At 40.1% G+C, this 24871-nt stretch overlaps 1 protein-coding gene across 3 annotated transcripts in view; it reads left to right on the top strand.

Moving 5' to 3' along the window:
* The first annotated feature begins 1820 nt into the window (after positions 1-1820).
* The window catches only part of cfap20dc (CFAP20 domain containing), a 31683-nt gene continuing 8632 nt past the window's right edge, over positions 1821-24871 (top strand). The window contains exons 1-16 of one of the 3 annotated variants that reach the window (XM_037489984.2): positions 1821-2068; positions 2215-2304; positions 2928-3021; positions 3113-3185; positions 3778-3843; positions 3936-4050; positions 4151-4298; positions 4674-4820; positions 6297-6448; positions 6597-6705; positions 8686-8808; positions 8923-9057; positions 10303-10625; positions 15658-16005; positions 16740-16994; positions 21462-21523. In XM_037489984.2, the coding sequence (XP_037345881.2) occupies positions 2048-2068; positions 2215-2304; positions 2928-3021; positions 3113-3185; positions 3778-3843; positions 3936-4050; positions 4151-4298; positions 4674-4820; positions 6297-6448; positions 6597-6705; positions 8686-8808; positions 8923-9057; positions 10303-10625; positions 15658-16005; positions 16740-16994; positions 21462-21523 (2261 nt within the window). In that variant the 5' untranslated portion in view covers positions 1821-2047. Of the gene's footprint in view, positions 2069-2214; positions 2305-2927; positions 3022-3112; positions 3186-3777; positions 3844-3935; positions 4051-4150; positions 4299-4673; positions 4821-6296; positions 6449-6596; positions 6706-8685; positions 8815-8922; positions 9058-10302; positions 10626-15657; positions 16006-16739; positions 16995-21461; positions 21524-24871 lie in introns of all 3 variants that reach the window. The other 2 variants (XM_037489985.2, XM_062563779.1) reach the window with 2 other exon arrangements.

Genomic DNA, 24871 nt, shown 5'->3' with positions numbered 1-24871 from the left:
TGTAATCAAAAACATGGTAAGTATTATCGGTCAAGGTAACAGTGATTTTCAATCTGAACCCCATAATTTAATTCATAGTTTCATTGTAAAAAAATGTGTTTTGGGCTCATCAGATACATTCATTTGGTCAATATCAATAACAAAAACAGCTTGTGTTGCTGTAACTCTATGGTACATCAACACTAACGTTGTCAACACTAATTGATGTGTTTTGACTGATTAAAATTAATAGATCCTTTTCAAAATAATAAGTAAATAATTAGTCATGATTAGGTACGCTAACAGGCACATATTTATTAACTGATTTCTCCATACTGGCTTTGTCAGTGTTCACTGCATGGCAGGCTTTATTTTAATGATGCTGTCTGTCCCAATCAGTGTCAAGCCATTTCTGCAGAGAAAAAAAAGTTAATTATGAAACTTTCCCTGTGCCGTGCTCAGTTGATGCTGTTTCTATATTACAGAATATGTATCGAGTGTCATAATAGAGCAGTAAAACTGGGGGGAAACTCTGCAGTGATTATTAGTTTGGAAGAAATGCTCTAAAGTTCACCAAGAGCTGTTCATTACAGTTAAGATGAATCATGGTCAAGATACTTGCAACATAAGTTTAGTTCTACACAGAGGTTCATGTGAGTAATGACAGGATCTGAAGAACATTCACAACGCAAAATGTTCCAAAGAAGCTCCAGGATTTATGATACTGTGAATGCTAAAACCTGTGCAAGGAGAGACGGACCAACCGACTCAAACCGCGTGTTGGATGGAGACAAAACCCCATCTGGACACAATGGCATCGTGTATAGAAAATCTTCTTTTAGTTCAACAGTTCTGAACGTTTCCTAAAGATCTATTGAATGTCACATCTTGCTAAGGTCAAGACAAGGATGGCCAATTCTTGGAAGCGATTGAAGATGCGGCGACCTGCTTCTTTTGTTCTTTACTGCATTCTTAGAATTCGTTGTGAACATTTTTTAAGGACAGAAAGGCTTAGCTTTTTTTTAGTGTCACCACAATAAGCAAAAAAAATCCAAGAAAATGCAAATGGTGACACTGATACTAAACGTTGTAGTGACGGTTGTTCAAGAACAATGAGACTCACGCTATTCAAAGGTGTGAACGGACAGATCCTTTTTTCTGGGGTGTCTTTTGTTCTATATCCATAAATAACCGAGACTGCCATGTGTTTGAAGTCAGATACATGCAGAAATTGTTAATAAATGGAAAGCCATACTGTTGTACTTACGGACGTGGTCTCCCTCTGTAGCTAATTAAAAATACATCTTTTTGATCTCATAATAGCCCTGCTGCCAGGGTAAACAAAGCAGGCGACAATGACACAATAATGGGGTTTTGCATTTCAAGAGTGAACACAATCTGTATACAGGTTTATTTTTTACGGTTCCTTTTTAAAAAAAATTTAGCAACATCTTTAACAAAACAACCCCTATCACGCTCAATGAACTCCATTATGATTGTCTGGCATGAGTATCTATTGTTTTTCCCTCGAGGAGTCCGGTGATGAGATTGGAGAGTGCAGAGTTATGAGAGGAAATGCTTGCTCTATCAGCAAAACAGCTGGAATTTAATAAAGTACACACAAATCTGTGAAAGGATGTGCGATGAAATAAAGTTTGATAATGTCAAGTTTGAATTACTTAGTCATGTCATATATTTTGCCAGAATTTATTCATTTGAATATCTAATTCACACCTTTTTCTTTTACCTTGAATACGTTGGACCATAAAGTATATGAACTGAAATAATTTGACCAATTTGAATAAATAGGCCCATGAAAGTACCACTAAGGTTGCTCAGTTTTATGTTAGCTCGTGTTTCGACCCTCTTAAACAGGTGTTTATGTGTATTCCCTTACGTGTGTCAGCGGCGTCAGGTAACCATGGCAACGCCTCCCGCGTTAGCAACGCGCGGTGCTTTTTGGGCTAACGCTAATGTGGCAGATAGTGATAGTAAGAAATAAACTGCATGACGTCGGGGTTCAACGCGCGCTTCAAATATCCTTTTTCGAGCACCGACGTCGCGGATAATGTTCAGGACGAATTATCAGGTAACTTGCGTTTGTTTTACCCCAACCAACTTTGGCCTTCTGTTCCTTCCCATATAACGTTAGCATGCTCTCTTTTTGAGCTACTGTTTAGCATTAGCTCGATGTAGCATTAACTGCAGCGGCAGGGTGAACGCTGTGTCTCGCAGGGCGGAGCCGTGGTGGAGGTCTTCAGCGGGCAGGGCAAAGACCCCGTGGCCAAATGGAAGCTTTGCGGAGGTCCGTCGGACATACACAAGGTGACTTGTCAGCGCTACTCTTTGAATTTAACGTGACCAAAGTTTATTTTTAACGCTATTAACGTTATACTATGTGCTCACTGTTACACGTCAAGCTATAGCACACAGGGCCCGGGTAGATAATGACACATGATATAATCTAATGAGGTCCTATCAACGTCATTCAGTTAACAAAGGCTGAAGGAATAACGTAACTACATTCATGAAGCAATGAGGCAGATATTGAACTTCAGGCTGATCATGTTAAACTCAACTCGGTGCAAGTTTTGTACAAGTTCCCACGGGTGACATCCTATAGGATGCAGGCCACTTGTGATGCCAGCACGTCCCAAATTGTAATAAAATAAGAGAAATATGAACCCACAATATCAATAAATTTAACTGAAGGATCAAAGTTAAATCAACTCTTCATGAAATGTGCTAATTATATTCTAGCTGCAATGAAACAAAAATATCTCCCCTCACTGTCATAACAGAGCTGTTCTCGGCACAAACACACACATAATCCAAACCGTACATATTTTAATTCCTTCACATAAAAATCACGCACATTCTGCAAGTCACCATATTTAAGTAGATCCGTGAACTTAACATGGCCTTTTGTATGATATGTCTTCCCTCAGGAGTACAATAGAGAAGTGAAAGGCTTTGTTTACTGCCTGGAGGGTCGGAGTCGTCCAGTCAAGATGCAAATGCCGGAGAACGCAAAAAGTTCACGTTAGTCGATGCAAACATTTTTAAAATATAATTTGTCAATGCTATTTGTTAATGTATATTAATTTACATCCTTGCCTGTTTTCTTTCGTAGTCGGACTTCTTCAACGTTTCTTGGTCCTTCAAGTAAAAATTCCCCAGTTCAAGGATTTTTCCGTTGAGCTTGTGTAAGTCAAGATTAATCTTAATCTTTAATGTACTTTTTAGCCGCGGACTGTTCTGAATCTGAAATAATCGTGAATGATGTTGTTAATAAAGGACTTACAGTTATTGTTGCTCAATATGGTAACCACGGTCACCTTCAATGGAGTTAACAGTTTCTTACATTATAATTATAACCCACACTGAAATAAAGTGTAACGTTATTCAATCTGTGAATTTCCTTCGGACCACTAAAAAAACATTAAAATACATCTAGTATGTTTACACCCCTAAGCCATCTGAAAAGATTATCATCAGCAATCACTCTTATTTATAGTAATTTCTCCTGTAATAATAAAATAAATACTGCTAGACTCAAAACTACTTGATTAAAATAAGGCTTTTAGCCTACCAGCCGCAATGAATTTTACAAGTTAATGTTAAAAGGAATAATTCATTTTGTATTACATTGTAGCCTTGAATGTTATTTATGGACAGAATAATAACACTTTGTGAGTTAATAAAAAAACACATTCTCACTTTGAAGTTACCTACTTTTTTACTCACATCCTAATTCACTTTAAAATAAATATTGCTGGCGTTGCTTTTTTCCATTAGTGTCTTGACAGCAGACTTCACAGCACCATCTAAAGTGAAAGCACCGTTAAAAGCTTATCTCACAGGGTAATAAAGCTTGTGGCTTTCTGTGCTCACATTTCCTTCAGGACGCTATTGATGCTGGTAATAATTTATGTTCTGTTGTTTGTTATTTGCAGGATAACTGATTTAGAGCACCTGAAAAGAAGACTTCACATATCAACAGTGCATAAAGAGTTGTCTGCCACACTTCTGCATGCAAGGATTCCTTTTGTAGGATTAAAACGCAGTATTGTGAGTTTCCAACTCATCCATGAATTTACCCTTACTGCTTACGTCTGCTGTAAGCTAAAAGGCATTGAACTGTATCTTTTTACTGTTTCTGTTGTCTCAGTGGTCCAATTTATGCATCGACCTTGAATCCTTCAGCGGTGAACTCTTCAAGGGTTTCTTGACACTGGATGCCATCACGTTGTTTGCCACCTGTAAAGTCCGCAGAATCTTCACCATGAAAACAGAACCTTCAGGAGGGTCAAACGATGGTAATCATTCAGTTTAGGTCCATTCTGTCAGGGTCAATCAAAAGGTACAGTAGCTAAACACGGAAGTATCATCAGACAGCAGTCTTCCGTTGAAGTGGATTTATTCTGTCTTTATAATAATTTGTGTGGTCATGTTTGTGGAGAGTGAGAAACCTTTTCTGTGGCAGTTGGCTGTGGTTTAACTCTTGAAATGGCTCAGTGGAGGCAATTGCTACACTTGGCGCTTGCTAGTCAACGCACACCTACACTACGAGACAGCCCGTCACTTGTATTTTTCTGTTGATCAAAGTGTTTACATTGCAGGGTGATATGTCATGACGATGTGTTTCTTTATGTTCCACAGGCTAAATATGCGATGTTTCTCTTTCTATCTAGATATGTTTCTCAGTGGAGCTGGTATTATGGACTTGACACCTCGCAGTTGCCATTTCCCCCCAGATGTAAACCATGTCACTCAGGTGTTGAACATGGAGAATTTGCTGAAAGCAAACATGATGCCTGGACTGCCGAGCTCTGACTGTGGTGGGTAAGAGCAAATCACACAGTATTAGCATTCCCATTTTATGCTTCTCCACTCCATTTTGGAGGATTTCTTTCGGCTAATATCTACCAGTGAAACGGCTACTCTACATAGAGAAGCATCATGGTGCAGAAATCGTTGCACATGGGGAAATTGTTTTCCACTAAGAGATTGTGATAATAATCCATTTGTTTCCCTAGCATGAAATTCCTGTGGTCCTCATTTTTGTGTTCATTTGCACCTCACCTGTAGTCGGAGAGCTGCAATTATCTCCTCATATGAGACGACATGCACCAGTAATCCTGTTCCGCCGCCTCTGTGGCCTTTTTTATCAGCGCTTATTTATTTGTTCTGACAGCTGTCTAAGTCATGTTGAATCAACCGGCAATGCCCATAGAAGAGAGCTGTAACCACACACAAGGAATAGCTTTTCATAATTAGCATCTGCATTATTAGCATAACATTCTTAATCATAATTAGAACGATTGCTATTAAAGTAGGCATCCAATTTAACTGTGACAAAGTTGCTTGGTGAATATTGTTGCTTTAGTACCCAATCTGTCAGAAACTGTTAAATGTAAGCTACAGCAGTTGTAATAATGCAGCAACAAACACCAAAGACACTCAGTTTCAAGGTCAATTAATTTTATAGATCAAAATCGCAACTGGTATATCTCATTTTATTCATCTACATTCTTCATATGGGCTGCTGCGGATGTGAATTACACTGAACTTTACTCACTCCTACACCTGGGTGTCGAGTCTGCTGCATCAAAGCAGCGTGACTTCATTTTCTTCACTCTCCGTACGTCCAACTCAGCTGTGTCTTCATCATCTCCACGAGCGTGTGTTTTGTGGCATGAAAGTGCCTGCTCTCGGGCCCTGATCATCAGAATGACACCGAGAGTGCGAGTCAGCTGAGGTAGTCCTAAGGAGGCCTGCAACAGATACAGCAGGGTCCGGTGTTTGGTTCCTTCGTCGTGACTCCGTCCACAGCACATTATCAGACGGAGCGATTATTAATGGTTAAGGAAAAGGGCCAGCTCAATCAGTTGTCAGTAGTAGTAGAGTGTGATTTATAGAAAGCCAATAAACCTCAACTGTTGTAATCAGTAGGTTCTGAAAAAAAAAAGTTCTATACACAGTAAAAACAAAGAGGCTGAAAGGGCTTTGTAGCTACTGCGGAAACGGCTTTCTTTAAACTGCTGTTCACATTTCTTCATATTGAACCGGTTTTAAGCGAGCTTTTTTTCAGCTTTGTCGCTTTTGTAAATGTGAAGCGCTTCCTTGGGAAGTTGCTTTGGCTTCTTCCTCGTTTATATGCCTTGAATCCATCTTAAGGGATTTGCTTAAATTGCTCGCCAGGTAGCTTAGGTCCTATTTAAGGTCTCTAGTTGTCGACTTAGAATATGAATGAATGTAAGATGTAAGAAAATGAGTATAAACAACAACGGTCAGTAACTGGATATTCTTTGTAGTTGCTGATCACTCTACCTGTGCCTCATCAACGAGTTATCCACGATCCAGGCCCCGCGGGGTTTTACACACAGCTTCGGGCTCCAGGCTTTCAGGGCCAACCACTCAAACTGGAAGAAGAAGCAGTGCAGCCTCAAACAGAATGGAGAGAATGGTACTCTATTTCCCAAATGTGGATTCAAATCTCTTGAATCTCACAAAAACCTACTGTATATCTTTATGTGTTGTAAATTACCATAAGTATGAAATGGAACATGTTGTCTTTGAACTCATTTTTCTGCTTCTTGTGCTGTTCCTCACAGAAATCCCCGTCCAAAGGAATGAACCAAAAAGGCACTGCAGAAAGGGAGAGCATTGTCGAGATGACTGAGAATGTATCACAAGAAGAACCTTCCTTCATTCCTATTCAGGGTAGATATGAATCAGTCTTCATAGTATTGTTTCATCTAGTCTGCATGCGTCCTACACCTATTCATGTCCGCTTTGATTATTATTAGATCAAATCCCTTTTTATTGTTAATTGTATTGTCTATTTTTTGTGTGAAAATTCAAGAGAAGCTGGCCAATAACAGTGTATTTTACAGGGTACGAGGTATTAATAAGGTCATCCATGTGTGGATTGTGTTTGTCAGTGGTGCATGTGCTTTCCATGGCAACTCTCATTGGGTTATCTGGACAAATAGTTTCTACCTTTCTCTCTTTTTAACTTTTCTTTTACATTTCTCAGCATCATGTCTTATCATTTGTTTTACCTAATTATCATTATTTATAATGAATATGAACAGCAAGTATAGAATATATTCATTTAAAAAAGACATTAACACTAAATGTGAAAAAATAATGGCGTTCAATGCAGATTGAGCCCCAAACCCTTATAACACGCAAATCTGTTTAGTGAAGCTTGCTGTAAGAGACCAAACATGCCATCGCAAAATATTTAAGAGGTAATTTGCTAAATAACAAATACCAACAAAAAGTACTAACATGAATTAGATATCCAGTGAATTAAGAGGAGCTCAGGTCTTTAAGTGAATGGCTTTCCTTCGCCTGTCACCAGCTACCCTGTGTTTAAAAACTGGAGATCATTGGAGGTTCAATGATATCGTTGGATCTTGTTTTCTAAACGTGTATTTATGACCCACTTTACCAACCAGAGCTTAAGGGTGAGTCTGTGAACAATTCTTTATAAAGCCCATACACAACTGATTATTTCTCTGATTGGATGTTAAAACCCACACCTGCCATTTTCATTTAAATCTCGATACAGCAATCAGTTTCTTTCCAAAACAGATAAAGAAAAGGAAGAAAGAACAGAACAAATGGTTAAATCTTCAGTCTAAGTTGTAACTTGGGGCCAGAAGCATGCGGCAGAGCTAAATCAGTTATCTAAAAAGGCAGAGGATTACTTGTTTTCTGTTCAAAAGCACGGCCAATCATAGGCAGGTAATCAGCAAAGGCACAGATAAGGGAGATGACAGGCTGGCTTGTATAATGCTCATAAGACGCTTAGGGAGTGAATTGGTGAACCAGTATATACTTATTGACTGATAGCAGGGAATAAACACCACAGTTTAAAAAATAAAGAAATGTATCTGATACGTTTCTATAGTCGCTTTTTTACTCAAGTGCTCAGCACTCATTGATTATTAAGTATATATTATTATCCCCATTACCAAAACCCATAATCTCTTCACAATGTCCCGAGGATTGTTTTGAGTTAAACATCACTTTTTCTCAATCAACTTATAATTTAAATATTTGGGTTTGTGAATTTGTTTGACCTTTACACAATACCGTTTTTGTCAAATAATAGTTAGTATTATGGATATAATGACTATTTAGGTAAATGCAAATGACACAGGCTGGCAAACTCAGAAAATAAATAGCTTTACCGTGATGTCATATTACCGTGTTCAAATCCAAAAAACGATCTCTCATATCACAGTAACACTATAATAACGATATCTTTCCCCAATGTAAGCATTTTGCCACTTTGTTTAAGAGAACGTGGTGCCAGAAAAAAGAGCTGTTCTTTATTAGTATCCTTGTACATTGGTAAAAGCATTTCAAATTAACTAACAAAACAAGAGCCCATATCTGTCAAAGCATGTTCTCCTCAGCATCTAATAACATCTTTTATAGTTGGAAATACAACATCCTTTGAGCATGACTGAATGCAAAAAATGATGATTAAAATTCCTTAATTCAGCTGAGGATAATGTATTCTTCCTGCACCCGAATGAATGTAAGAAGCTCAGTTACTGAAATGCCTTCATTAATAGGGATTTTCACAGTGCATAATCAGTTCACAGATATGCTTCTGGCAAACCATAATAACATTGTTGTTTGACTGTTTTGTGTTATAAATCTTTTTCTTTTTAATGTTGAAAGGGCTGCATGCAGGGAGCCTTGGCTCTCTACAGCCCCATCCCCCAAAGGACACCGTGTTTGATAAGCAGGGATCTCAGAAGCTGAAGGTCTCCAGCACTGGAAGAGAGAGGCTAGTATCGTCAGGTAAAAGTGGGCACTCTATTATATATATTCATTTTCTATGCTGGAATACAGAATATTGTTTTTGTCAACGTACCCATGGTTACCCATTGTAAGGGGTTTAATTCTGTTTAAAAGCTACTCCAGATGGGGTATCTGGTGGCCAAAAAAAGAGAAGCAACACTCGGCAGAAGTGCAGTCCTCCACCGTGTCGGAAAGAGAGCGAGCACCGACCTCTGACCCCAACAGAAAAGACCAATCACCCAACAGCAGGTGAGGCTAACATCTGCCTGAATAGACGGCGAGCATGACAGCAGGAAGCAGCGGCAGGAAGACGCGTGCTGATTGGTGCCTAGAAAAGTCCGGAGAGACAGTGAAGGACGGAGGGAAAGAGAATAATATGTATATTTGATGGTCTACTTTGCATGTTTGGATTTTTACCAGGAAGTTCCTTTATGCTTGAGAAAAACACTCATCCCTACTTCATAGATTACGCTCAAAATATTGCATGCATTTGAGTGAGCCTCTAGGCTGCATACACCGTCGCTTTTGTTCTCCCTTTTTAATTTTGCATAGCCCACGTCAAGGCTATTTGCAGCATTTTTCCTGGAGTCTGTTCTCCTGCTCCTGCCCATGAAATCCCACCAGCACCACCACCAGAAAAAAACACACGCACACACCCATGCTCTGAAAGCTCATTTATCGATGTTTCTCCACGCCAACAAGCTTCTTTGCTGCAGCCGTACCCACGGACAGAACGTAGTTAGTTCATTAACAGTAATGTGGCACATTAAATAAAAGTCAGAGGGACATCTCCTGGGCTCAGGATTTGCCCCACGCTGAGCAATTAGAAAAAAGTGATTATCCAGTTGAGATGTTCGGATCTGCTCACTCATTCAGATAGAGGTGCCTCTTTCTTTGATCTCGGGAATTTCAAGGATCCAGTTTGTCTTGCCCATACACATGAATGGAAGCATCTTTCAATAATGGCTTAAGAATATTTACCCTTATATTCAAGGCCAGATTGGGCAATGTTTTAACACTCCTGTAGGATCTTCAGTGTTTACAGAAGTTGAAAACCAGAAGAAAAGAGCATCATTGAAGCAATATTTTCTTGGTAAATATGTTCGATAGAGTTTTTGCTTTCAAAATCTCACGAGTGACAACTTGGCTGTAAACTGCCGTCCTCTCCTCCGATTATATTGTTTGCATTGTTATATTATCATTGAGGTGTTAGCATAGCTGGGCTAATTGAATGTTATCTTTTCGCGAGCAATGGAATTCAGTACAATTTAACATTCTGTTGTTGCATATAATCACCATCTGAAAGATTAGAAGAAGAATCATTGCTCCCTGTAAGTAGATTCCTATCACTATAAAGAAATGCATGTGTATTGGGAAATGCTTATTGATATATTATACCATTTGCACATTAAAAGCCTTTTTATTTTGCAATGTTTCATATAGAGAATTTACTCCGGTTCTGTTTTTCCTTCATTGTTCTGTTTAAAATTGTAGATCTGTACAGCTGCACTCTTGCCAGGGAGAGTTCAGGAGCTGCTCCCACACCAGCGGAGTGTCTCCCCCACTCGATCCGTCCAGGTTCCTCTGGTGACCTGCAGGACGGCAGCAGCTGGGATAGTAATGAGGGGCCCGAGCCCCGGCTCACTCTGCAAGGGGAGGTGTTCACTTTCTCATCCCAGCCGCACTCACCCAGACGAGGGCACGGCCAGGGTGAGCAGGAGAAGATGGAGATGGGAGATGATCAGGTCCAGAGCAGGAATGGGAGGCGGTATGAAGCGCAGCTTGAGGATGACTTTATCGGCAGTGAAAGTGATGAGGTACGTCTGCTCTCAGGGAGAGAGTCACGCAAGCTGCACAGGGAAAGTCTACACATTTCATGTGTGTTGCTCTGACACGAATGACCATTTGCCTTAAATACACCAACAGAAGACAAAAGAAATACATCCGGGTTCCCATAATATTAATTGTTCAATTTAGTACTCTATTCTGAACTAATTTGATGTCAATTCATCAGAATAGATTCGGTTTATTATTTCATCTTTCACAGATGGATTTTATTTTTGATTAGTTGCAGTGTATTTGAGATGCAGCTTACTTTGACTGACTTAAAATTGTCAAGGGGGTTATTTGTCATCAGATTGTTAATTGATGGCTCCGAGACTTATAATTAGGAAAATTAGTTTTCTTTATGCTGAGCAGTGAAATTGAAGCCTTTGCTAAGAATATAAAGATGACTTCAAAGAAATGCTAATTACGTTTACTTAAACTTTAAAACAGTATAATAAGTCTGATAGTTCAAAATTAAGGAGGAAATTATTTTTGTGCAGCTGATTATTTCATATTTAATACAATTTCTATAGTATGAAATTAATGTATCCCAGGCCTCATCTTGAAGAAGTCAACCCTAAAAAACACTGGGTAGATAGTGGTGTCTGAAATCTGTTACATTTTCTTAAACTACCCGATAACATCAAGACACTGCATTCCTGTATAATGTGGATATGGAAACAAATTAACAACACGCAACTAATTAATTATGTTTCTAAGAGTCAACAGGGGAAATGTTCTCTCAAGACAGTTGCTTCCCATTCACATGGTGTGCACGGACACAACTCAGGCCACAGTGACCTGGTAGGGAACACACTGTTTGGATAAAATTACATATTTGTTTTATGGTTTGGCAAACTGTAGGTACTACACCTCCTTTTTTTGTATTATGTAAAGTTTTAACCAGAGTGGATATCTTCTAAAAGAAGCTTACTCACCATAGAACCAAATTGCCTGGGCTTTGATCATTAAAATAGTATGTGCTTTCTAAACCAAAGTAATTATCTTGCCATTGATATTGTATTATCCTTCACCTTCGCATGTGAAGACCAGAAATGCAACTTTTTAGGGGAATTTCAGCTCATTGTAAGTCTTTACTCCCTCGTAACTTATTCACTACGTGTCTTTAAAGCACACTTGACTCTTGGTCCTCCGCTAATTTATTGCTATACTTAGGAGCGAGCTGCTACGTCTGCCACAATGTTGGGTAGAATAAAACATGCATGCAGCCTGAAAATCACCAGCGTTGTATTTGGGGAGGTGCAGTAACTTCAGAGCAGAAGAACAACGAGGGATGATTTAGATTTAGATTTGTAATGTTTATCTATTGTGGTGGGTCGCACCAATGCTGTTATTGAAAACATGCATTTTCTTTATTTTATATATCCTAACCTTGACGGTTAGGGTCATGATAACAGTCTTATTGTAAAGGCTTTTTAAGGGAGATCGAAATAATCTGACTGGTTATTAACAGGTTGGTTATTAGCTGATGAAAAAATGTGCAGCAATATCGAAAATTAAGGACGTGACACATAGAGTATTTGAAATTACTAGCAGAAGGAAAACCATTTACATGTATTCTGGTTGCGCCTTTTCAGTGAGTCATTATGGCAATTACTGTGCTTCAGAGAGGGGTCGGGGGGGTGGGGGGGGGTGGAGCAACAATATCCAAAGAAAACCATGTTTTTCTAAAAAAGACAAAATTAGTATTTTATCAGGTATCCACAAAGATCCTAATTACCACATAACCATAACCTTTTTCAAGTATACACTACTCCTCAAACGGCTCGAGTCTACTTAACTGTTCCCTGGGATAGATGGCCAACGAAGCAAGCCTATTTTAGGAATATTTCTTTGAACATATTGTTGGATACCTAAAATTGTGTGACACATATTGGGAGAATGTCAACAACTTTCTACATATTTTTCTTTTTACTCATGCTTTGTAATTTGATGTGATAATTACAGCTGGATCTCTAAATTAAAAAAGACAAGGTTGTCCTTTTTAATAAGCCACCAAATATTTTGACGCCACTGGAAATATTTAGCCATTTACAATGGGAGGATATCAAAACAGCAGGTGGATGACTTAAGATACTTCACTACATCCTCCAGATGCTTCATATTGATGGCATTGAATCCTGAAAAAACAAGAAAAAAAACAAAGTCGGGGGCTATTTGTGTCGAGGGATTATCTAACTTCTCAACATCAGTAAATAAGGCACACGAATTGTTGATATTCTTGTCCTCTTTGAAATATCAATGCCTGTGCTAATAAGCAAATCCAGTCTTTGTGTGGACCCTCACACAGGCTGCAAAACATCAAACGCTTCAGACAGACTAAAGAATTACGTGCCAGTTTTGTCTTAAGGATTGTCGAGGCGAATGCTAATATCGATTCATGTGTTGAGATGTGTTCAGAAAACAGCTCACTGAAGTTACCAACGATCAATCAAAGCGCGCCCTTTAAATAAATAAACAGTAGATTTCTTGCTGCGGAGACTAATTTACCACATGATTAGCGGCTTACACTGAAGTTAGTTTTTACATTTTCTTTAGCAACACCATCATCTATCCCGTCAGGTTATGAAACATTCATCAAAGTTTTGTGGGGCCGACTCGGTGAGAAGCGGTGCACTGCCACTATTATCCAACAAGGTTTCAGTTAAAACTCAAATCCAGATCATGTGAAATTTCTCATAGCTTGGACTTAAAACCAGTGGTGGAGCGGGATCCCGAGGGGCCTCGGGGGAGAGAAAATGAGGTAAAGAGAAGGAAGGGACTAGAGATAGGTTTGGTTCCAGCTGTGGCCAGTTCTTTCATTTGGTCAGTAAACTCCAGGGGAGGGAGGGAAAGCGCTTTGTATGAAATAAGCATTGAGAAAAAGTACAGAGAAACACAATATAAAAGATACAAATAAGATGAAACAGAATGCATAGAATGCATAAAATAAGATAATTGGCTCGTGTTAAAGCTACGTTTGGTAATGTCGAGAAGTCTTCCGACTATTTCCAATGAAAGCAGCTGGCAGCACAGGATCCAAAAAAGAAGTCAGCAACAGTGAGACCCGTGCCCTCGTGTCCCTCCGATACCACTACCCCAAAGTGATCATTCTAAACATGCCATTCTGAACAATTATTCCCAAGAATGTGTTGAAGAGTGCACAGGGAGATGACATGCAGGCAGGCAGCCCGTCCAATCGGAATGTTTGGGCTTAAATCCGCAGTTAGACGGGCTTAATGCAGTCCTCAGTCAGTGCTGAGTAATGACAGAAATGAGAATTTCAACAACGATATAAAAGGTGCTTTTGAAGAGGATTCAAAAGACAGGACAATCAATCCACAAGAAACTAATCAGACAACAAGACACGGGCAGAAGCAGAGGAAGGGCAGGTGGAAAGCAAACACAAGAGATTAATAAAACACAGGTGATCCACAGAATGAAAGTAAGGAAAACCACAGAGCTCAGAAAGCAGGGAACAAATAAAACGGGAAACACACTTTAGTAAAAACAGAGATCATGACAGCTTAACGCTTTAGGGATATTCAAGCCACCATATGCTGACATCTCGACTGTAGCGAATAATCCGACTGCGTTTTACCATCGGACACAAGTTGGCCCCATTTAGATTTTCCTTGATTTATGGGAATGCTGCTCATCAATCAACTTGAAACAATATCATCTTTCAAGGTGTTGCATCAGTTTCATGCAATTCTTTTGAGCTAACGTTTGTTCTTAAACATAGAGAAATATTAACGGCAAGACAAAGCAATGAACCCGCAGAAAACTGAAATGCATGAAATTCAATGGGTCATTTTAAAATGTATTGCGACATGCAATCCAAACACGGGCTGCCACAAACACGTCCACACACACATAAACACTGCAAACCCACATGCTCACTAAATAAAAGCCCTTTCAATAATACATGAAAGTAATTGACAATTTACTGGTACTAAAATGATAAAGATCTGAAAGTAACATGGAAACAAATAACATGTGGATAATTTGAGATTTAAAAAACCCTCTGCCTTAAACCCCAAACCTGAAGTCAGAGACAAAGAGGGAGTGCAGTTCAACTTTCCTGAGATGTTCATGTCTATAATATGAATTTACTGAATGTAGGTGTACTGTTGAGACGGTGCATAATGTAATGAAGGACCCACGTCTGTTTTGTCTGTTTTGAATATGAAACATTCACTCCTCGTCTTCAACGGTAGCTCAGAAAAGGTTTGTAGCTTTCTGCGTGGACAAAGGCAGCTGTAGTCGGCTTTGATTGAATAGTTCAAATGGATTCCAGCTGTGACCCAGTTTCAAAATGCATCAACACATACTGCATGGGACTCAGTTTGGTCCCCAAAAAATGCACGTTCTCTCCAGTGTGGCTCGTTGACCAGCGTTGTAACTGCTGTTTAACTGCTTGGTGCAGGCACTGACTACACTTGGTTTATGTGGCCTTCATGGAAACATTTGGGTAACCTGTGTTTTCGGTGACAGAAAAGGATTCGGGTGCAGAACATTTTTTTTGAAAAAAGTTTCCGTGGACGTTTTTTTTTGCCGCGAAACTGGGTCACATTTGGAATCTATTGTTACTTTTGTGAATCCAGCTGCCGTCATCAGTAAACGAGAAAGTTACAAACTTTTCAGAATCAAGTCTCTTTATGGGTTTCCAGGGGTGAGTGTTTGATATTCCAAACTCAGATTTCCCTTTAATGTTGAAGAGAGCCATGTGCCGCGTCTGTTATGTAACCCGATTGGTAAGCGACACGTTGTGAACCATATCACTGAGTGTCAACTTTGGTTCTTAAGCTGGGAGAGATTAGCAGACTTAAAGAGAAAGCCATTACCCTTTTTGAATGTGAGGTTAATTTAAAGCTAAACCGCCAACACCTGGTCAATCTCAATGACTGTTTGCCATCTCATTATCTTATTTCCTTCAGCACACGCCAAGTTAAAGGGCAGAACATTCAATAATTTAAAATAATTCATAATGAATGTATTTGTCCCTTTTGTTTCTTCCAGGATAACGCCTACGACACGTTCAACCCAGTCACTCCCGGATCTCCAAGTTCAACTTCAAATTTGAGACTCAAAGTGCCTCCTGAATCTCACAACGTTATTCAAACACCGCCAAAAGAGCCCAGTCCACCGACTGCTGGTTTGCAGTCTTCCTCCAGCGTGAGAGCGGAAGCAGGCGGGATCGCACCCACGCGCTGCCTCTCGCCCGGTGCGACACCCGGCAGACAGGAAGTCGAGCCTGCCTCGCGTAGATCAGAGGTGTTGAGCCAGGCTGTGGATGTGAACAGCAGTGTATCGCTTTCAAGGAGACTCCTTCAAGAAGTCAAAGCGGATGACTTAACGCAGCACAAGGTAGAGCTTATGTCTTTTAACAGCCCTATACTGTATATGTTTATTTGGCGACAGAAAGACAGATTCTGGGAAGTCTTGTGGGAGAGTTTGTAATGGCGTGCTGGGAAGGATCAGACCATTCACTCTGTTACAAATCGAGCTTGGCCGCCGCACCAGTTGAAAAGATCCAGGATCGCAAGGATAGTCAACTGGAAAGATCACAAGGCCTGAAGTGAGATCTGTCACTTGGCTGTTGCTTTCTGCATTTACACAACTCACTGCTGAGACGTGTCCCAGCATCCTTCATCACGGCAGCTCTTGACTGTTGATTTGTGCCAACTCCAGCCGGCAGCATGCAGCGAGGGCTTTGACTGAAAGGATCTCAGATAAATATGACATGGAGTTGGTTTCCCTCCCTGCAGCCCCGGTTTTATCGACTGCTGCCGTGGACTCAATAGCAGGGCAACGCCTGGTTGCCTTGCAGAAGTCAGGTTAGCATAGCGCTCTCCCAAACCGCTAGATCCACTGTTAATTTCTTCCGACGGTCAAAACTAAGCTCTGCCTGGGACCCCGGGGTTAAAGATTAACTTTAACCAACCAGATTCATCCTTCCGGAGTAATTCTTCTGGTTTTGGAACAAGACAGGAATGTATTATTACTCTCTTTGGAGGAGTGAAAATCCACTGTTTACCTAGTGCGTACGTGTGACTGTGACTGTCGCTGCTAAGTAGTTTTTCTTTTTTGTTTCTTCCCAGTTAATCGCTTTGAAGGCGGAAGGCAGCGACGCGCTGAAGCCCGTTGACTTCGGCGATCACAAGTCACGCGCCGCCAGCAGACCGCGAACGCGTGGCGACGATGAGCACGAGCTTCGAATGCTAGCGAGTCTGAAAAGAGAGCAGGAGGAATATGAATGTGGAGCCTCGGGCCTCAGTGCATCTCAGATCCACCACTGCAATGTCAGCATCAGCACGAGCAGTGACGACGCCTCCACCTGGACCCACATCTCCACGGTCTGCACTACCCTCTGCTACTTCTGATCCTTTATTGTTGATTCTTCACTAACGAGCGGCACTCGTTTGCAGCTCATCTAATATTTACAATCATTAGTGCGTTGTCCTTCTCTCTATCCCCCGTCTGGAATAATTTTTTTGACCTGGGTTGATCCTCACCCTTGTTAATTTCCATTTCAAGCATCCAACTTATGCCACCACGAAGAGCTAATGCACCTCGTTCACCGGCGTGTTTTTTGCATTACAAAAGATTATGGAGATAGAAGCACATTAATTGGCCTCTTACAGCTTTTAAAAGCGCACTCGCATAATATCCACGTCCCCGTCAGTGACAAGAAAATGATTTAGGTCATATGACATGATCCCCAGACGTCTTTATAAAATTCTTTGACTGTTGAAGGTCATTCAGATATAGGGCTCATTAGCATAAGCACATTGCACTTATGAGGAGAGAGCACTGCCCTGCCTGGCTGTACTGGGCCCACTGTGGGATCCCCAGTGATAGAATCATTAAAGATGCTAGCAGTATCATTACTTGCAGACATGAATTAATCTACTCAGATTCAAGCGCAACTCATTGAATAGTGTTATTGCCGCAAAGATGATATTTTCACAGCATCTTTTCGAGAAAAAAAAGTGATTTGGGGACCAATTAAAACATATATCTTTAGACCGAATTGTTTTCCTCGGGGAGAGGATGCAATTCACGTTGGGCTTGATCAAAACCCCCAAGTGATGTTTTTCCAAATAAGCTGCAGTGCTAAACAATTACCTGTTATTACATATGGCAACAGCACCACCATCAGCATACAAAAAAAATGCTTTGACAAAACACTGAGAGAGAAGAAGAGACATACAAGTCATGCTTTAAACAGAAATGGTTGTTTTTTTGTTGAGGTGTTATAACAAATACTACATTTAGATTTAATTAGTGTCTGTGAAATCATGAACAAAGGGGTGATGGTTTTGGACCCGAGAATAGTTCCTGTCTGGAGCTGTGACTCGAGTGGCCTGTGATTGCCATCTTAATGGTTGCTGTCTCAGCCCCAGGCATATATATATATATATATATATATGAGAGAGATTTGATATGTATTCTCTAGCATATATCTGTCAAGTCTGTTCTTTTGTTGGACCACGGTATTGGATTACAGCTTGAAGGAAGAAAACCCTGAAAAAAAGTAAAACCGCAACCACAATCGTTTGGTATTTTAGTAGTAACACTTATTCCCTCCTGGCATGAAAACCGTCAGTTATACCCTTCGTGGTGAAGTGAACTCCTGTGGGAATGTTGAATAGGTGTTTTGACCTGGAGGGGATTCATCAAATTCTTGTAATGGGATGAAAGGTTTATTCAGATATTCGACATTATCACTTTTGTTAGTAGCAAGAGCAGTGTGAAGGACTGATTTTAATGACCGTAACTGCACTTTAAAAAACGAGACAAATGGAAGATGATAATGATTTAGATTATGGGACGATTTCTCAGTTCAGAAGCTCTCTCAGGTCTCCCCTCATTTTAAACAACAACAGAGTCTATTTTCTGTGTTCAGTGCAACGAAGCATCTCCTTTTATAAATCAACACATGTCCTTTACCTTTATTGTCTCATATAAATTAGTCATATACTCGAGTCTGTGTTCTAAATCTCAAGCTGACACAACCAGCATAATCCAAAAGATTTGTGAGCAGCACAGCTTTAAAAAATGCTGAAAGTCTAATTTCAATAACAAATGCATAAAGCAAAGTTGTGATTTATCATTTTTAAGATTTATCTCTTCTGGTGACTGGTTTACCTTCTCTAGAAAATATAATGTGAAGCAAATGGCAGTAGAAATAGTCATAAATGTTCCTTTACTCATGAATTGGTTCATGGGGCCCATTGTCATTTTTTAGATGTGGCTTCTCAGAAAATTAAATTGGGAGGCTGCTCTAAATGAATATGTGTAAATGTGTGCACACGCTCAGCTGAAACCTTGTGTCCTCCAGAGAAGAGAGGAAGAGGATTGTATTGATTGGGTAGTAAAGGTACAGTAAAGGTTTGAATACAAAGTGTGGCCTAATGATTCATGATCACAAAATGTTTAAATCAATCATGAATGGGCATGGTTCAAAATATACATAGTTATTTACAGACTGGGTGACAATGAAGTAAAAGAAGTCTAATTCTGTTTACATTCGGGTAGACAGACTCATTCAAATATTCAATAATTAAGTGAGTATTTGTAAGTATACTGTATGTAATATGTAATAAGGAATGGTGTTATAAGGGCTTGGGCTGCCATTTTATATCTCCGGGGGTAAATGCCCCCTCACCACCTTAACTCACATTGTTTCTTGCACTCATTATATCCAACAGGCCCAGCTAAATAATATTTCTAATTAATTGGTTTATTTAAACACTGGCAATGAGCCAGGTTTCCTGTGGTGGTAAAACAACATCTGGTGTATTCTTCTACATTTACCAAGTCCAATTTAAGAATCGAGCTTCTTATGTAAAGGCATATTGAGTGGGAGAGGGAATATTACGAAGAGGTAGAGTACTGATAGGTCTGAGATTTGCTATTTTTGCTCAGCTCTGCAATTTTGCCTGGGCAGTTGTACAATGGGGGGTAGGGTTATTAATAGGAATAGTGTAGCATACACAGGAAAAGGACCACTACGCTAGAGCTGATCCACCAGCAATCATGATGGATTTAAAAAAGAATATATCTGATCTGGCACCAAACTGGTGTTTGGTTGAACTTCAGTGCCACACAGGTCAGAGCAGTTCAGCAATGCAGTGCAGCGCAGTTTTTACAAGCAAACGTTATGACCCAAAGTTTTTGGCTGAGATGATGTGTCCAAAACAAAACACAGGCAAAGCTCCAGAAAGAAAGAAATATCAGCACCAAAGCAGAGCTCTTTTATGTCTTCTGATTGCTGTGGCGTCAGCAGGATAACAGACGGGTGAATATGTCAGAAGGAGGGGGGGGGGGGGGGGGGGTGACAACGCCGCTGCAGCACCAGGGTGGCTAAATGTTTGAACGTTGTCCATGGCGACCCACAGTCAAGGACACTCTGGGAACAGTCGTGTGGTGTTGAGGGGCGATGCGTAGCCACACCTGGTGTGCAGAAACCTTTCGACCCGAGACGTTTCCTTTTGGTGGTATTTTTGGGAGGCCGGACAGCAGGCGGTGTTTTAGACGTCATTGCGTGGACTCGTGTGGTGTTGTTGTGTTGTTGCTCACTGGCCGCATCGCGCTGCTGAATAAAGACGTGAATATAAAAAAAAAAAGATGTTAGCGGGAGACGTACGTCTGGAGCATTTGCGCTCACTCTGCAGCTCAACCAAGTTTAAATGAAAACAATTGAGGCGCTGGGTTTAAAATGACCTGACGTTTCTGCGTTCTAAGTAACTAATCACCATCAGTCCATTAGTAGCAGAATTCCACATGGTACAGTTTAAGGACTCGTCTTTTTCTTAGAAGAGGGTTGCATAAGGAAGGCACTGGAGCACACAGATAGCTCAACATTTACTTAAGCAATGCAAGGAGTACGGTTTCAGCATGACTGCTTCTTCATCAACGCCATGTACCGTAATAGCCTTTAAACAGGCACTAGATTTAAATAGCCCCCCGAGGCGTTAATATGGTCTTTAGCTTTGACAAGATAGAGGTTAATGTGTTTCTTACAGCTCAATAGTATTATGTATTGAATTTGACAGCTTTCTTATCTCACACCTCAGTTAAAGGTGTCTTATAGGACCACGTTTCATTAAATGCAGCTTTTTGTTTTTTACAGGACCCCAATCACAAATACAACACAGCTCCTGAATACATATATGTTTCTTCATAATCTTGGTTTGTTCATTCCTCATTGCTCATCCAATTTTTTCTGCATCTCGCTGCTTATTCTTGTGTTTATTCCGCTTGTTGTTTTCCAGAAAGGCAGTGATGTGATGTTTTTTTGTTTTTTTTATCGTGACCTGAACCGGCTTTATATGGATTTGCATAAACTGAAGAAATTTAAGAAATAATTTAAGGTTGATCCAACAACACGGAGAAAATATTCTTTTATCTTGCTTGTGCTCTGTTGGGAAATGATGCCGACGTGTGCCTGTACATTTCAATGAGGCATTGTAGGAAACTGAATTAATGTTCTCGCCAAAGGTATACCAATAAACCTGTTGATGTCTGTTAGAGTTTTGCATAAAATTCGGCTGTGAGACATCGATTATCTGTTAAGCAATCAAGCTTAAATAGTAGTCTGGTGGTGCAATAGTGATAGCCTTTATTACCTGCATACATTAGACCAAATACGTCATTCTAAAGTGCTTCAAATAGACCCCTCAGTCGCTTTAAAACATAATGGAGATAACTGAATATTATATTAACAATTCCTTTTGGAAACATCCTCTTGAGTTCTTGAGTTATTCAATATTTGGGGAAATTTTTAACACAACCTTTTCCTGATATTTCTGCTCAAGCCAGCTAATCAGGGTCACCACTATCAGAAGGAAATGAACCCCCTTCTCCAATCAAACCCCAGGTAAGAAGCACGTCTCACATGCTACATTCATAGCATAGCTTCATAGCTTCATGTGCATTCATAATAACATGTTCACAAGGTTGAAACAGTCTGCAGATACAAACAACACTCATGTTTAGTGATACCACACATGATATTTGAGAAAGATCCATGCTGCATTGATTTTTTTTGCACCCTGCACCATGTACATGCAACTCACCCTAAATTTAATGATCAGATGGAAGCCGCACCTTGTGCAGGATTAAGGCTAAATGTTAACTGTCAGATAAATATGCAAATTAGGACATTTTCTCCGTCACAGTTGAGTCTCAATAAATGTAAAAATGAGTGTATGACAGGTGCTGTAGTTTTTCTTCTTTAGGCTATTGTTAGCTTCATCATATTGTCATCTGTAGATTAAAGGATGCGAAGGCTGAAAGCAATTAGTACATTATTCGTATTAATATTTTCATTCACACCTGCCATACTTTTAGAAAAACAGACATCCAAAAGATTGTGAGAAATCTTGACATTTGCCATCTTTTCAAAATGCTCTGCATTTTCCTCGTCTGATATCTGACAGAATTGTCAACTTGTTATACTGCATTTCCATCTTCAGTCTGCCATTGCCTCCCCTCCACTTACAGCCAACGTATCTGCCTGAATCGAATGAGATTCTAAATTGACACTGATAGAGGCAATGCCAACATTCTCGTTTATCCAGTGTTTCAAAGGAATGTTTTTCCTACCTTAAAGAAAGACTCACTTAAAACCATCATCATCCGTTCAAGGAATGTATAAAGAATTCCGACAGAGGAATTCACTAAAAGTGAAACTTGAAAGCCTTTAGCCGTCATGAACAAACACAGATACAGATACGTTTCACGTGCATATTATTTCCCGTCCAAAAATATTTCAAACATAGTCGACACTTTGATGTAGATTTAGGGTTAGGGTCTTTAGGTGGCTCTTCTTTATAGGTTTATTAAAATAGGCTGCAACCTACAGTATGTTCTTGATGAGTGGAGCTAACGTGAAAGTGTCTTAAAAAGTGTCAATAATTCTACTGGCCAGCAGGAGGTTAAAAAAAAGAAGTGGGATTGTATGGAAGTGCATGTTAAAATAACCTACTCACTTGATTTGTTACCTCAATAAACGCGATAAACATACGTTTAGGGTCTCAACATGATGTTCATTTTGTGGCTAACGGTCCCATTCAGAGTAAAATCTGATGAACCTGTTCATCACTAGATAACTGTAGAAATCTAAAGCTAGCGTTTGACTTACCATTAATTAAGCATACGAGAAGAAATCCATCATTGATGAAGCAAAGGCAAACCTCTGCAACGCAGGAGCCTCGTAGTTCATAATGCAGAGCAACCAGGAGACATGTGTCAGCCTGCAGGATAAAACCAGAGTACAGTTACAGTTCTGAACTCACAAGCGAAAAACATATTGATGAATGGTCTTATTGCTGGAGGAGGTTGCATAATTTAGAACTGATATTTTGTGAAGGAAGTGCATCAAATATTAACCTCACAGGTTTATGTGATGGTCAAAAAAAATACATGGTTGTAGTTCAGAAACTTGAAAAAGTTGAAATGAGAAAAGGGCAACGCTTAATCTGACAATGTGCTTTGTTGTGTGTGGAGCAATACAGATGTCTGTAATGTTGCAATGAAAGATTATCTGGTGGAACAATTTATTTCCTTCAAATGAAGCTACAGGGGCTTCTTCATTTTCAAGACAAGATCATATGATGTTCTGAAAACTGTAGCACAGAATTCAATCATTCCATTTTTTTATTTATTCCTTCAAGGATTTAAGACTCCAATAGTCCAATATCTCTTGGAGGTAGACTCAATATATATAGAGAGAATAAGATAGAAGAATGTATTCATTACAATCACTGATGATACATTATCACACATAACCATCTGAGCCGCAGGCTCACAGTTCATCCATCTCAGGACCTAAGCTTGTCAGCATTAGGGGGGGATCCAGATCCCCCGGTTGTACCCGAAGGCTTCCAGAGACCCCGCATCAACCCACTCGGCTTTGTTTCTGCTCATATTCGTCTCTGTGTTGCTGTACACAACCGTGCAGCCCGTTACAAGACAAGACAAAGGGATTGCATCATAGGTCCGCTACTCAAATTATGCAACCATCTCTCCTCTAACACTTTTCATTTATTGATGAAAAGCGAGGCGGCGAAACACGTGTGGATAATTTAATGTTTCAATTCTAACATGCTTTTGGGATATTCAAATATTCAGTAGTTAGTTGATTGACTGTCCACTGAAATTAATATTACCATTGACAGCTACCTCAAACCCACTCCACGAGCCGCGGCATCCTCATCTGTACTGTACTGTAGCACGCCTTGATTTACAGACCTAAAGACCAGCAGCACAGGATCTGTCATTGTTTTCGCTCCTTTTCTTTAAGGCATTGCTTTGTGAGACACACTCGCAGTGAATTCTATCACGCTATTCTTCAAGCATCACTGCAAGGCCTCCTCGCTTTGAGATTTGTTTTGACATCTTAAATGGTCCTATTTCTTTGCTTAATGTTGCCACGGCTTTTCTAGCACTTTTGTACATGTTCCTCTGCATGTGACGCAATTTGACTGTCAAACATTACATCACAGTGCTAGAAAGACCTTGAGTAGAAATTGAATTTGGTTTAGACCGAAATCTAAAATTCTACCGCAGAGGGCCATAGAGTCTGTGCATGCAGGATATCCTCGGTCCCGGGAGCCTCAAATCCCTAAAGAAGAACCCTTAGAGAGAACAACTGAGGGATCCTTCTACCAGGAAGGACAAAAGGTCCATACGTGTTATGTGTACGGAATGAACGACATGAAAGTTCAAACATATGAAATATATATGATTCGTATAATGAGAGTAGTAAGCAGAATATGGTATAAGTAATCTAAGTGAATAAAAACATTATTGGAATATGTATTAGAAATAGGAATGGGACTAATGATGATGATAGTAGCAGTGGGTATCAGCAGGGCATCGGCATGACGGGGCCTCCGGGTCCAGTCCACGGAGGCCCTGTGAGGCGAGGAAGCCAAGTTAGTGATGTGCATTAATGGAACATGTATTAGTAATATTATGGGGACTCGGGGGGGAGCAGAAGTTAGTAATGTGCATTAATGGGAGATGAACATATACGGATGGAGAGAGGAAACACAAGAGCTCAGTGTACCTTTGGTCCAGCGTGGCTGGGGGCCGGACCGAGGCGAACGAGAGTCAGTCCCGTCCCAATGAGCGCCATCAGAAAGGAAAGTCTTATTTCTTAAAAGTGGTGGAGGCGTTTGCCTCTCCACCTGAAAGTGGAAGGAACAGGAAGCATGAGTAA

Source organism: Pungitius pungitius, chromosome 8, assembly GCF_949316345.1.
Source record: "Pungitius pungitius chromosome 8, fPunPun2.1, whole genome shotgun sequence".
NCBI classification, from domain to species: Eukaryota; Metazoa; Chordata; class Actinopteri; order Perciformes; family Gasterosteidae; genus Pungitius; species Pungitius pungitius.
Note: the sequence above shows the minus strand (reverse complement) of the source record. Positions and strands in the feature narration are given on the sequence as shown.